Source organism: Gopherus evgoodei, chromosome 3 (genome assembly GCF_007399415.2).
Source record: "Gopherus evgoodei ecotype Sinaloan lineage chromosome 3, rGopEvg1_v1.p, whole genome shotgun sequence".
Classification (NCBI taxonomy): Eukaryota; Metazoa; Chordata; order Testudines; family Testudinidae; genus Gopherus; species Gopherus evgoodei.
In genome coordinates, this window is record NC_044324.1 from 49,494,864 (window position 1) to 49,509,027 (window position 14,164).

Below are 14,164 nucleotides of genomic sequence, written 5' to 3' on the forward strand. Positions count from 1 at the left end.
AGAGACATAATACCAACCTGGAGGGGGCTGGCTCTAAGCTGATAGGGAATGAAAAGCTATCATTCGCTTTGAACATGAATCTCTGACAAGTATGTCGTACCCATAATTTCATACTACTGGAAGCTTCTTTGGCAGAGAATAGGTAAATAATAGCCTTACTGACCAAGGTCAGAAACTTCTCTCAGGCCACGTCTACACTACAGCATAAAATCGAAATTATTAAAACCGGTTTTATAAAACTGGTTTTATAAAATCGATTTTACGCGTCCACACTAGGGCACATTAATTAGGTGGTGTGCGTCCATGGTCCTAGGCTACCATCGATTTCCGGAGCGGTGCACTCTGAGTAGCTCAGTAAAAGAATGAGACCAATAACTTCGATTTCCGTCCACACTAAGCCTAAATCGATATAGTAATATCGATTTTAGGGTTACTCCTCTCGTTGGGGAGGAGTACAGAAATTGATTTTAAGAGCCCTTAAAATCGATTTAAAGTACCTTGTAGTGTGGACGGGTACAGCGTTAAATCGATTTAACGCTGTAGTGTGGACCAGGCCTCAATGATGCTGAAAAGTTATTCCAGAAGGAGCCTGTTGGTGTACTTGAACTTTAGTCACCACAATGCTCTGGCCTGTGGAATGCTGCTTTAGTCTAACAAGGAGGTGGCTGACAAGCAGACCTAAATATTTACTTGCAATTGGCAACCAAAAGAAACTTAAAGTTAGTGGTCAGGCCAGACCATCTTCCCTGGACAGCATCTGCACATCACTTTTTCTCCAGAGGCTAGGAACAGCTGTAATTGCCAGCAGTTACAAGTTACCACACAGCACTTTCTAGGCAAGCATGTTTATTCTTAAGATGAAAGCACTACAGAGAAAACATATTAAAAACAATAAAAGAACCTACACATATGCTAATAAGCTTACCAGAAACCACCCTCCAATTCCAATAAGGACTCTGGTGGGAGTCAGTCCTTCAAAATCTCTAGCTAGGAAATAAAGATTTTAAAAATAATACAACCTGTTTACAAAAATTAGGCCAAATCCTTCTCTGGTGTGATTGTACTGAAGCCAGTACAGATACACTAGAGATAAATTTGGTCCATAAGTGTAAATTGTTTTCCCTTGTCTTTAGTACTCCTTTTTTCATAGGTATTTCTGGAAATGTTAGCTGTACATGACTGTTTAGAAATTGTATTCATTGTGGATGCAAGGCTTTAAAAACACACCTTGAAAATTATAGGGTAAATACATTATGAATAAGTCTACCTTCAGCATTGTTTTAAACTGAAAGGTGCACTAAAAATTACAGGTGTGCCATAATAAATCCATGCTATTTTGCTTTAATCTATTATAGTAATAAGGTGTGTGATATGCACAGATATTAATGAAAGCTACTGAAATCCAGGCACTCTAATGTGTTTCTGAATTAGGAGAGGAATTTTGCAAAGAGCAAGAAAGTACAAGAAAGGAAGAAGCATAGGCAGGGGTAAACAGAGGTGAAAGTAAGCTGGTCCGGTTCGGTACGGCGGACCGGCAAAAGCCAGTACGCCATACCAGACCGCACCAGCTTCGTGGCGGGGATTTAAAGGCTGCGGGCAGCCCAGAGCCCTTTAAATCCTGCCCTTGGCTCCAGCGGCCAGGCTGAGGCCGGATTTAAAGGGCTCTGGGCTGCCGCGTCTGCGGTCAGGCCAGAGCCCTTTAAATCCTGCCCGTGGCTCCAGCGACCGGGCTGGGGCCGGATTTAAAGGGCTCAGAGCTCCCCCGGCTGCAGGCAGCCCAGAGTCCTTTGAATCCCGCCCGTGGCTCCAGCAGCCGGAGCTGCGGTGGGGATTTAAAGGGTCCGGGGCTCTGCGGTGGCAGGAGCCCTGGGCTCTTTAATTTGCTCCTGAGCCCCAGGTTGACTGGCTCTCTGCAGCTGGGAGCCCTGGGTTGATTTAAAGGCCCTGGGGCTCCCAGCCACAGCTAGTACATCCCTCGCATTAGGCAGACGTGAGAATCCTAATGCTTCCCAAACACCCGCCTCCGGACACCAGCTGGTCCAGGCTCTTTTACCTGCCCAGCCTTCCTTCCCCCCCGCCTCCCGGTTAATTTATTCTCTTCCTCCCTTCCCCTCCCAACAAGACCCAAGCATCTTATTTCATGTCCTTCCCTGAGTCCCTCCACTGGCTACTCTCCATGGCTTTCCCCATATACCCCTAGCTCCCCACCCCATTCTTGCTTCAGCAGGGCACATGGGATAGAGGCTTCTACCGCACCTCCACCCCTGCGCCAGCGTGGGAGCACCCGGAGAGGGAAATCACTATTTCCGCGAGAAATGCTCCACACGAAGTTGGACAAAACGTGGCAGCCCTAATAAATAACACGACCTGATATAATAATATACCCGGGGCGGCTCTAGACGTTTCGCCGCCCCAGGCATGGCGGCATGCCGCAGGGGATGCTCTGCTGGTTGCCAGTCCCGTGGCTCCGGTGGACCTCCTGCAGGTGCCCCACCGGAGCCGCAGGACCAGTGGACCCTACGCAGGTATGCCGCTGAAGGTAGCCTGCCTGACGCCTTCCCCGTGACCGGCAGAGCGCCCCCCGCATGTCGCCCCAAGCACACGCTTGGCGCGTTGGGGCCTGGAGCCGCCCCTGAATATACCACAGTGCGGCACACGTGTACGATACAGCCAACACACGTGTGACACACTATTTCTGTGCAGGACACACACATGTCCTGCCCCACAGCGGGATACTGGAGGGGTCTGTCCCTCGGTTCCAGCTCCCAGGTTTACACAGCTCAGTGGTTCTAGCTGCGGCTGCCAATGACAACACACTCCCCGTGCAGTGTTTTGTCAGGACTCTGTACGAGGGGCGATCGCCCTTTTGCTCAGTGTAACGCAGAACTTGGCTGCAGCACCAGGGCGGAGTGTGGCCTGACCCCGCTCCTGCCCTGCAGGATTAAGCTCCAGGGACAGCTGAGCGCCAAAGCGGGTGATATCATGCGCTCCACTCCTTCCGCCAGGGAGGGAGCGAGGGTTTACGTCAGCCGTAAGGGTGGGACTCGGGCAGCAGCAAGTTCTCGCGTATGCGGGTGTCTCCCTTGGCTGCGGTGAGGAGGTGGGCTCAAGGCTGTTCCGCTTCCATTGCAGCTGCCTCCGCAAAGGTGGAAGAAGCAGCCCTGAGTTCGCTGTCGGCTGATCGCTGTGTGTTGAGCGCATGACAGGAAAGCACAGGGGCCGCGGAGAGAAAACGCCCAGCCAGCCCTGCGGCCTCCGTGCCACTGAAGCGGGGCAGCCAGTGAGTAGCCAGCAATGGTGCCGGGTGGAGAAGGGCTTTATTAACTACAGCCCTGGCATTCGGAATGGAAAGGGCGGGCTAGGAGAACCCGCATAGGCTTGTTTCGTTGTTGTTTTCCCCCCTCCTGAGCTGATTCTTTTGCAAATATTCTCTGTGTTGTACTGTTTCCTCTTTTGAGGAGGAGGAAATGGGGGTTAGACAGCCTTAGTAGCTGCTGGTTTTGGTGAATGCTTAGAAAGCCTCTGTCTTGGAGAAGTATAATGTCATTGCATGAAGTCAGGGGAGTTCTGAATGTAGCTGTGCTGGGGTGGGATGAGTGTGTTCTGTTTTGTCCTTTTTTGTGGGGAGTTTATACAGGAAATGTTTCTGGGGCTTTCTCTTCACAGCAGTGTAACTATGCTTATGTTAATAGACCTGATTCTTCCCTTCCTTGCATGTTGCATAGTTGTATACATCTGTGCAGAGGAGTGTAATATTGTATCAAATCAGGATCCTTAACTCTCACTCGTCCGAGAGGCAAGGCTGTGGGTTTGTTCTGGTGTAAATGATAATATAAATAAGCAACATTCCTTTGCTCTGTAGCTATGAGGATATTGCCCCCTCCTTTCTGTGATTTATTATATTGGGGAGCAGGGAGGGAAAGCATTTTTATAGAATCTTTGTATTTATGTTACGATGCATATGGCTTCCTCTTTTGCCTCCCCCAAATTGTGTTAAATTAGATATTCTTTTGGCAGTTCTTCCCATGGCCATATTTGACAGGATGGGCTGCGTCCAGTGGTGATGCTGACTCCACTCTGATGCGTCAGCAAAATGAACTTGTGATTATGGATATTTTTAAACAACAAAAAAGTTCAGCATCTTTAAACCACATCATGTGGAGGAAGTTTAATTAAACTTTATACCCCCAACTTTGAAAATTCTGGACTATATGGTTAATGATATTACTGTGATGTTGGGGGAGACAATAGAGGTATTGTTTCTCGATGTCCTACCCTCTTAGTTAGCTTCAGGAAAAAAATGACCTTTTGGAAAGTGGTCTAATTCTGTTCAGAAGTTGCAGTTCTATTCATGAGATGATCCTGAAAGTCTCATTTACAAGTATAAAGTGTTGTCAAATTATGCCTTGTTTCTTGGTGTCTGATATTCCAAATTGCAAACAAAACAACATGCACATCTCTGATCCTACATACATAATTAAAACAACTCATAGAAGAAAGAACTATGAAGCAGGGCTTCCCTTTTTAAAATTTTTAAACTTTGAAAAGCTGTATTTATTTTTCACAACATAGGACTTAATACAGAAAAAAGATTTTTAAAAGTTCTCATTATAACAGACAAAAAGTACATTCTTGTGTGTATCAAAGGTCTGTTAATACAGAACATATAGTAAAGAATTATTCCTCTTATTTTCTTTTTTGTAGACAAAATAATTGTGTGTACACAGTATAATATCTATATCTACTATCTGTTCACTGAGGCCATGTTATTCTACAGAGAATTCAAGGCTTCTTTATACTTAGAGGCATTGTAAAGTGCTCTTAGTGTATATGGGAATCAGGGTATGGCTACACCTGTAGCTGTACAGCGCTGGGAGTTACAGCTGTCTTTGTACCGCTGTGTAGGGAAAGCTCTGCAGTGTGGTCACACTGACAGCTACCAGCGCTGCAGTGTGGCCGCAATTGCAGCATTTGCCGTGCTGTTGGGAGTGGCTGAACAGGCATTCTGGGATACCTCCGAATACATCTGGAGGCCAATAACAGCGCTTTTGGTGACCACACTGGCGGAGCAGCACTGCATCACCAGCGCTGTAATCGTTATATCCCAGGCAGAGCAGGAGTACAGCCAGCGCTGCAGCCAGGGAGATGCAGTGCTGTATGTTCCTTGCAAGTGTGGACGGTGAGTAAGTTGCAGCGCTGTAAACCCACCACCAGCGCTGCAACTCTCCAGTGTAGCCAAGCCCTCAGACCCATAGGGCTCCACAGGTGAAACATGAACGTTCAGTAATGCTTAAACGTGCTGCTAAAGAATTATAAGTCTGTAGTTTTGGGAGGCTTTTTGTTTTGTTTTTTTCCTTTTGCCCTGGCCCCCTTCTTATGTCCGTAGTAGTTGTTGCTTTTCACACTTGAAATGTGAACCTTGTTAGAAGTAATAAACATTGGTCATATAACAATTGCCAAGTATTCTGTAAGGAATTGGCAGATACACTTAAAATAATTTGACAGTTTGTTGACAATATTGACAGGAATGTTAGCAAAACATCTCAACCATGTCTTCCTGAGGAATGATTTAAAAAGGCAATGGAAGACTTGAAGGTTAAAAAAAAAAAAGTGTGTATTCTGTGTATGTAGAAGTATGGAAAGGAAGAAAGACCAATAAGGACAAACTCTTTACTGTAGTGAAATTAGTGAGCTTTCATAAATGACTTCTTCAAAAATGGCTGTACCCGTGTTTTATTTATTTATATTATATACACATGCGCGTGCACGCACACACAGAGCCATTCTTTACAAGTCTTCTTTCTTCTTTTTTTAATTTCAGATGGGTACCTGCTGTATGTAATGGCATGGGCTCAGCAGCCTTAAGTAGACCAACGTGTGAGTAAGAAGCTTCAGACTCCCTCCTGATATTTTGAAGTATAGAAGGAAGAAATGAATCTTGCCAATGATGGTGCAATGTCCAGAGCCGTATTTGACTGGAACTATGTTCTGTGGGAAGTTCGTTGACATTACTAGCAGCTGGTTTTTTTCATCTACCTGGGAGTATTTCTTCTAGCTCACTGGCTTTCCTCATGGATCAGTGCCACTTATCGTGCTTTGTCAGCAAAGGAGAAGGTCTTTTGGAATATGACTATCACGCGTGGCGTGTTTGGAGTTCAGAGTTTCATAGCTGGGTTGTGGGCCATGCTCATAGATCCAGTTTTTCAAGCTGACAAAGTGTATTCACAGCAAAAGTGGAGCTGGTTTAATTGCTTAATAGCCTCTGGCTTCTTTTTGCTTGAAAATGTAGGTGTTCATCTGTCTAATATTATTTTCAAAACGTTTGATGTATACTTGGTAGTTCATCATTTACTTGCCCTTGGTGGCTTTGTTGGGCTGATAACAAACATAAAATCTGGACACTATCTACCCCTGATGGGACTGCTACTTGAGATGAGCACTCCTTCAACCTGCTGCTCCTGGGTTCTTTTAAAGGTCAGAACTTGTTAATGATCTTGTTTTAATTACTGGTGATAGAAGTTTCCTTTAAAATGTTGCCCCTTCACTCCCCTCCCCACAAATATATATATTTGAAAACAAATAAATAATGGCCTCCAAATTTGGGGATATGTTCTGGGATCAGGGTAGATTTTTTTTTCATCCTAATTGGAAATGAATTGACCAAGGGAATCCTTAATTATAACACCCTAAAATAGTTAACTAGTATAAAACAAACAAAAAAATTATTTATTTTACCAATTTCATAATAAACAAAATGAATGAGATTTTTAAAAAATAGTTTTCTAACTCACTTGTTGGAATCCAGTGCATAGGACCAAAGATTAGATGATTAAATTCTAATTTTAGAAGATTTTTTTATTAAGACTAAATAGTAACGTGAGAGAGGCTCATTAGGTCCAACAACTGTAATATAGGCCATAACATTGTTGCTGGAGAATAAAGGTGTGTGCTCACACATATGAGCATTTATGTATGTTATATATCCTCTGTGGATGTGGGGAAGGGAGAATAGACTTGAAGAGATCTGCCATGCTTGTAGGGAGAGAAGAAAACAGCCCTGCTTCCAAGCCTTAAACAGTTCCAAAGGGTATGTCTTAGTGGTTTAAACTACAGTTCTAAAATATCTGGATTCTTTAAAACTACAGCTCACTTCAGCCCTTCTGAGGTGCTTTTGATAAGAACTTAAATGGGAGGTACTTTTATGCATGTAGATGCTAGGCCAGGCAGAGAGAGTCATGGTTTGTCTCAGTGGTCTTAGCCAAAATTCCCAGACCCTACTAACCCCCACTGCACTATTGTGACATGTGCTTTGGATAGTTTCTGAAATGGTTTATGGACGAAGATAATGTGCATGTGATACTGTACGTCCATCAATGATCCCTCTAATTTTTTTATATCCATGTAAGGAATGAATTTTGTTATGTGCACCAATATGGAGGTGATGTGTGGTGGGGGTGGGGCTGAGGGTTTTGGAGTGTGGTGTGGGTGTTGCAGGCTCTTGGGTGGGCCGGGATGAGGGGTTTGGAGTGCAGGAGGGGGCTCCTGGCTGGGGCAGAGCATTGGGGTGCAGGGGGTGAGGGCTCCAGCTGGGGGTGCGGGCTCTGGGATGGGACTGGGGATGAGGAGTTTGGGGTGCAGGCTGCCCCAGGGCTGGCGCCAGAGGACTCCCTTTAGCCCTCTCCCCACCTGCTGCAGCCCTGGGACTGGAGCTAGAGGACTCCCCCCAAATCCCCTCCCCGCCAGCAACAGCTCAGGGGCTGAGGCCCCTCTCCTTGCCAGCAGCAGTTCCGGGGGCCGAGGCCCGCAGCAGCCCTGTATGTGCCAACTTGCTCCACTCCCCAACCATCACCTACCTCTCTCCTCTTCAGGCCCCGTGGCTGTGCGCCTGGATGACTCTTTATAGTCTGCCACGCAGCATCGGGGGAAACTTAGATGGCCATAGTTTCTGAAATGGTTTATAATTCTTGTGGACAAATGATTGCACATTTATATAGCACCTCTTAGAACTCCAGAGGAAAATGATTGAGAGTATGTATATGTATGGCTGTTTACATCTAACACAACAGGAAAGCTAAATATGTCTCTTATTTATAGAAAACACTAACTGCTTTATCTTGAAGCAACATTCTCATTTCTCTTCATTGTTTTTTTTTTTTTCAGATTGGCTGGTCTAATACCCTTTTTTGGAAGGCAAACCAGTGGGTAATGATCCACCTGTTTCACTGTCGCATGGTCATTACTTATCACATGTGGTGGGTGTGCATTTCCAATTGGAATGATGTGGTGGAAAATATGGGACTTCCATATTTTACTGTCTTTTTCATGGGATTATGTGCACTTACAATAATACTTAACCCATACTGGACATACAAGAAGACTCAGCAGCTCCTCACTCCAGTTGACTGGAACTTTTCAAATACAGCAATGAAAAATGGATCTTTTGGAAAATTAAATGGTGAAACAGGCCAAAAGAAGAGGCTGTAGTGCTGCAACAGATATTATGGTGAACTATGGCTAGAAAAACATGGGGCAGGTTTACTGCTGAGTGCATGAAAATAGAATTACTTACAAGACGTTTATAAACATATTGATCAGTTGGTAGATGGCTATCAGTATTCTATACTCATTTATCAAAAGTGTTTAAAATTGTTGCTTCCTATATATATATATATCGTGATAGACCCAGGCCAGTTGGGAAGAGCAGAGTAGTAGAAGGGAGATATACTGGTCACTGGATAAGCAGTTTTCTGTTCCCTGAGTGACCAGAGCAGGGGCTGCTCCAGGCTAATGAGAACACCTGACTCCAATTAACCTGCTAAGAGTCAGTTGAGGTGTTAAGCACCTGACTTAATTAAGGCCCCTCTGATGCTATAAAGGGCTCACTACAGTCAGGCCAGAGGAGAGGAAGTGCATGTGAGCAACTGGGAGCAAGAGGCGTACAAGAATCTGAGAGTGAGTAGGCATACTTGCTGGAGGACTGAGAAGTACAGCATTATCAGACATTAGGAGGAAGGTCTGGTGATGAGGGACAAAGAAGGTGTTGGGAGGAGGCCATGGGGAAGTAGCCCAGGGAGTTGTAGATGTTGTGTGACTGTTCCAGAAGGCACTATAGACAGCTGTAGTCCACAGGGCCCTGGTCTGGAACCTGGGGTAGAGGGTGGGCCCGGGTTTCCCCCCAAAGCCTCCCAGCTCCTGGTCCAATGGAGGAAGATCTCTGAGGCTAGCAAAATCAGCCAGTAAGCGCAGGACCCCCCAAAGGCAGAGGAAGAACTTTATTACTATATATATATATAATATAAATAACACAGTCAAAATCTTTGACTCAGGATTATGCCAGCATTTTTCTCATGTTGGACAGTGCTCTGTCATTTAGCAACTTAAAGCAAGCTTCCATCGTTCATTTTAGAATCTCCAAGTGCTTTACAAATAGCTAATTAAGCCTCACAGCTCCTCCTTGAGGGAGATTACCATTAATCCCATTCAATATATGTGCTAGATATTGATAGTGACTTGTCCAAAGTTAAATTGCAAATCAGTGGAAAAACTAGGACTAGAATGCAGAACACCTGGCTCCTAGACCCATGCTTTTACCACTAGCCCATAAAATACTATAACGAATTCTCCATCACTGAAGTCTTTAAATCAAAACTAGGTTTATCCTTCTGAAAGATACAGGAGAATGATGTAGGTCAAACAGAAGGTGTGGGCTTGGTGCAGAGCAGAAATTACTGGGTGAGGTTCCATGGCCTGTGTTATGCAGGAGTTCAGTCTAGATGATCATATTGGTCCCCAGGCCTTAAAAATGTATGAAAATGCAAAGTATCATAAGAGTCCATAATGAGCTGTTTGTTAGCACAATTTCTAGTGTATGAGGGTCCATTGCACAAAATCACCCCGGCTTTCGGCACTGATTGGTAACCTGGTTGGTTGGCCAGCTGCTTAGAGGGAAGTTGAGCTGTCTTTTCACTTGTGCAGATGGTTCCTCCAAATCAAGAATGTGGTTGTTGCCTGTTCCGGAACCTCTTCTATGACCACACAGGGAGCTTTAATCTTCAGGGACGCTCCTCTGTATGGCAACACTCCTACAACATAATTTAGAAATCTTCTTTGGTTTTTTTATTTAGAATCTTTATTTTCTTTACAATAAAATGGCTCTTTGAGGATAATACTTCACTAGCGTCTATCTAGCGAAACCCTAAATCTTTCCCTGACATAAAGAAAATATTGTTGGTTTAAATCTAACTAATCTTGGAGAACTGGTTAAAGTAATTGTACCAGTTACAGGCTTGATTGGACCAGTACTGGTTGAGGTTGTAGACAAGTGACTAATAGACTCTTCTGTGCAGGAATGGCACCTAATGGCAGGAGTGATGCATTAGTTTTAACATACAAGACGGCAAAAACAAAAATGTGTGTGGGGCAAATCTCACAATCTGACAAGAACTCTGCTTCATGGTAAATTTATTTCCCAAAGTAACTAGCTTCTGTAAGGCACATGGAAGTATGTTAGGTCAAGGCTCATTTTCCTAATAGTTTTGTTATGTGGACATGTGGGTACCATACACTGTTTTACTAATTAAAAAGGAAAAGCATAAATCAGTACATCGTATGTAGTGTAAATGAAGCATTTCAGTGACACATACCAGGTGGAATGGGGAAAAACTGAATGCTCGGAATGCTGTTGGGCCCAAGCAGAAATGTATTTGGGAACACATCAAAGATCTGTTCCTGAAATATAGACCCTTTTTCTTCTAGATCATAGGTTCAAATCCAGCTCCAGTTGATGGCAATAGAGTGATTATCTGAAGGCTGTCTAATGAACTATGTGAAATATATTTTGTGGTCTCAGTCCAGTTCCCCGTGAACAATACTCCAACAATCCCCCCCGTCCCCACACACACACACCTTTTTGGCAGTCTCATGAGAAAGGCCATGAAAATCAGTTACCCTGTTATCCATAGGGGTGGCCCCTCCAGATCAGAGTAAAGTCTTGATGCTTGGGCAGCATGACACACATTGATCCTGTCCTGCAGATAAAGAACTGGATTCCCCAGGGTAGTCAATCAAGCACTTTTCAGGAGCAGAAAAGTCACACTCAAAATGTTTGCAAAAAGAGATGAGGATGAATCAGTTCCTCATAAACAGAAAAGAAAATCTGTGACCCAGATACGTAAAGAAGCTAAACCTCACTGCAAGAGGTTCCAGTGTTGGGTGCTCAGCATGTCCAGTCACTTGGGAGCAAGATGCCACCTGGAGAAGGCATGGAGATGAGAAATCAAATAGGTTGGGAATGTCTTGAAACCAAGAGGCTGGAGAATTTGTAGAGGCTAAGAACAGGAAGTGAGGCTAAGAACAGTAGCCTCAGAAGTGAGTGAAACAGGAAATTGGGATATACTTGTAATTTTTGGAGTAGTTTGCATGGCCTTGGTTTTAGCACTTGGAGGGGCTGGGATTAGCTATAGTGCTGTAGATTCAAAAGCATATTGGAAGGGTGTTCCCCAGTGGTTTAGGCAGCTGGTAGGTATCTCGAGGAACTGTATAGGTTTTTTTTTATTATTATTTAACAATTGGGGAGAAAGTAGATTTTGTAAAACTGAGTTTATAAAACCTGTTATGAACAGAATAGCTTTTATTACACTGATATATAAAATTTTAATTAACAGCATTTCATTTTAGGAAAAGGTCTGGAAAAGAAATTTTAACTTAATCCAGGAGCCAGTGTAAGCAGGACAGAAACCTTGTAATATTTTATACTTCTTCAGGCATCTTGCCCCTCAGTGGTATTTTATGAATAATTTTGTTAACCTATCAGTGTTTGCTAGTGCAAAAGAGCCAGAGAATGAAGTTGATATGTATCTAAACTGAATTTTTGTTTGGGTGGAGGAAGTGTTCTTCAGTCTTGTGAAAAATGTAGCTAGGGCATTATTTTTATTAATGTGACTTTCACCTTGATAGTGTACCTTGAGCACCAGGATATCTTGGGTGTAGTATACTTTAGTTTGCTTTATTTGAAGAGGAGTGGTGGAGAAGAAAGGTGGCTCAGAACTTGTTAAAGGAAAGGAATCCCTCTAAAATTATAATCTCAGCAAGTACCCTACATCTAGAAAATTACTTATCTATACTAGTTATGTGTGTTCCTCATCTGAGCTGCCACTTGTAGGCAGTTTGGTCAGGTTTATTGCTGTTAAGCAGATACATATAGATACATCTCTCATTCTTCTGGACCTAGACCAGTAGCATCTGTTTGCTTTATGTTTCTTTAGTTCTGAAGGATGAGAGATTAATCATGCCTAAATGCTGCTAAGACTTTATTATTGCTTTATTATTGTAGTCCCAGACTATCTGTAGTTCATTTGTAGGTTTTGCTAATGTAGAACTTAGCGTACTCCTTTAGGAGCACCTTATCACGCTCGCATATGGAAAAGCTCCCATTGTCTTCAGCAAGAGTTGGATGAAGCCCTTAGTATGTTGCTGCCATCACTTACAATATTTTTGGTTAACCCCGAATGCTGGCAGGTTAATGTACTCCCTTCCCCAGTTCAATGTTCCAGACTTTATCTTTATCATGAACAAGGTTAATCATTGTAGCGCTTCTTAGAGCAAGGTGTTTGAGGTAATACCTTTTATTGGACCAATATCAGCTATTACCTCAACCACCTTGTGTCTCTAATATCCTGGGGCTAACACAGCTAGAACAGTAGTGCTTTTTGTCAGCCTTCTTGCCAATTCTCCATATCTTTTCAAACAGATCCAAAACGTTCCAGCCACATATCTTGTTCTGATTTCCACACTCCTGGGCTGTGCACTTTGCATTGGCTTGGGTGTTGTGTTTTCTTTGTTTCTTAAATCAGTGTTTTGTTTTTAACTACAAACCTAGCGCAGTCATGCACTAAGCACATAGACTCCCTTGCCGTATAGATTCCAGCCCAAACTCTCAAGCCCTCCTCTAGATTGCCAACAGTATCCAAGTCTTGCAAATTTTTCTTCTTGTACAGTGATTGAGGATTTATATACTGTGCCCTCTCTTTCTAGAACGCTCTACTCTACTCTTCCCCTCAGGGAGACTCCCACTTGACATGGATTTAGAAGTCAGTTTAAACTGTCTTTTAAAATACTGGATGGAGTTGGGTTCATTGTACAATATAACATTTTTTAGATGGCACGCTGTCTTTGGCATCTTTGCATCATTAAAAGTATTTTGTGGAATAATTATAGTTTGTGTGACTCTTCCATTCACTGTTTTACTGATGAAATGTCTGCTTTTTGAATATTCAACTTTATCCGCTGGTGACCTGCAGTGATTAAATAAGCTTTGCAATGTATATACTAAATGTACCATTTTGTGTATTTATAATGTTTGTTATATTTGATAAGGATAACATCATGTTCAGCAATTGTGAATAACTAAAAGATAAAGGTCTTCATATTAACAATGTTTATAAAGAAACAGGTAAAAACTGCCTATTTCATTATTACAGATCATTAATATCAATGCAGGGTCACAGTGTTTTTATAAAGGGGATAAAAAAGGCACCACTTTAACATTATTCTTTGAGTCTATGTATTGTGTGCCCCAGCTGTGTGGCCTGTGTCTGAGTTAGACCCTGATCCTGAGTACTGTACATGTATAAGTATTTTCAGGTTTAGCTTAACCAAAGAGGAAGAGGTCCAATGAAATTAAAATTACAATTCAACATTTAAAAGATGTACTATCCCAACCTTTTGAAAAATAGCATTAACTTTGTTTTTAAAGTGTTGCTTCAATGAATTGCCTTGATGCTAATCCCTCCCACCCCCCCCCCCCCAAAAAACCCTCCAGCCAAATAAAAATGTCTGTAAAATCCATTTAGAAAGATAGACTTATCATTTGTAAACCGGAAAGAAGTGTTAGATTGCAGGATATAGTGTAAAGCCCCCATCACTTACAGGGAGGTTTTAGAAAGAAAAAAGTTAAAAAGAGAAGCCATAGCTTTGTAACTGCATGATGGACAGGGGTAAAAGCTGTAGCATCTGACACCATTACATCAAGAAACGTATCCCCCACACCCTATCTCCTTCCTCTTTTTGTGAGGGTTTATTTTAACTAAAACTGCCAACTTCTCCATATGCTTCTGTGAAACATACTGTTTTTAATCACATACAAGTTTTAAAAAATAACCTATCC

General features: G+C 43.0%; 1 protein-coding gene and 1 long non-coding RNA gene across 2 annotated transcripts; both read left to right on the forward strand.

The window, feature by feature from the left end:
- Window positions 1–478: 478 nt before the first annotated feature.
- LOC115648247 lies at window positions 479–13,848 on the forward strand. The gene is made up of 2 exons (XR_003999499.1): window positions 479–513; window positions 12,458–13,848. It is a non-coding gene; the product is annotated as an uncharacterized LOC115648247 (long non-coding RNA).
- Window positions 3,042–8,727, forward strand: LOC115648246 (protein CLN8-like). The gene is given in 3 exon segments (XM_030555558.1): window positions 3,042–3,280; window positions 5,822–6,474; window positions 8,161–8,727. Coding segments are annotated over 2 exon segments (867 nt in total). The 5' UTR covers window positions 3,042–3,280; window positions 5,822–5,931; the 3' UTR covers window positions 8,485–8,727.
- Window positions 13,849–14,164: the final 316 nt, after the last annotated feature.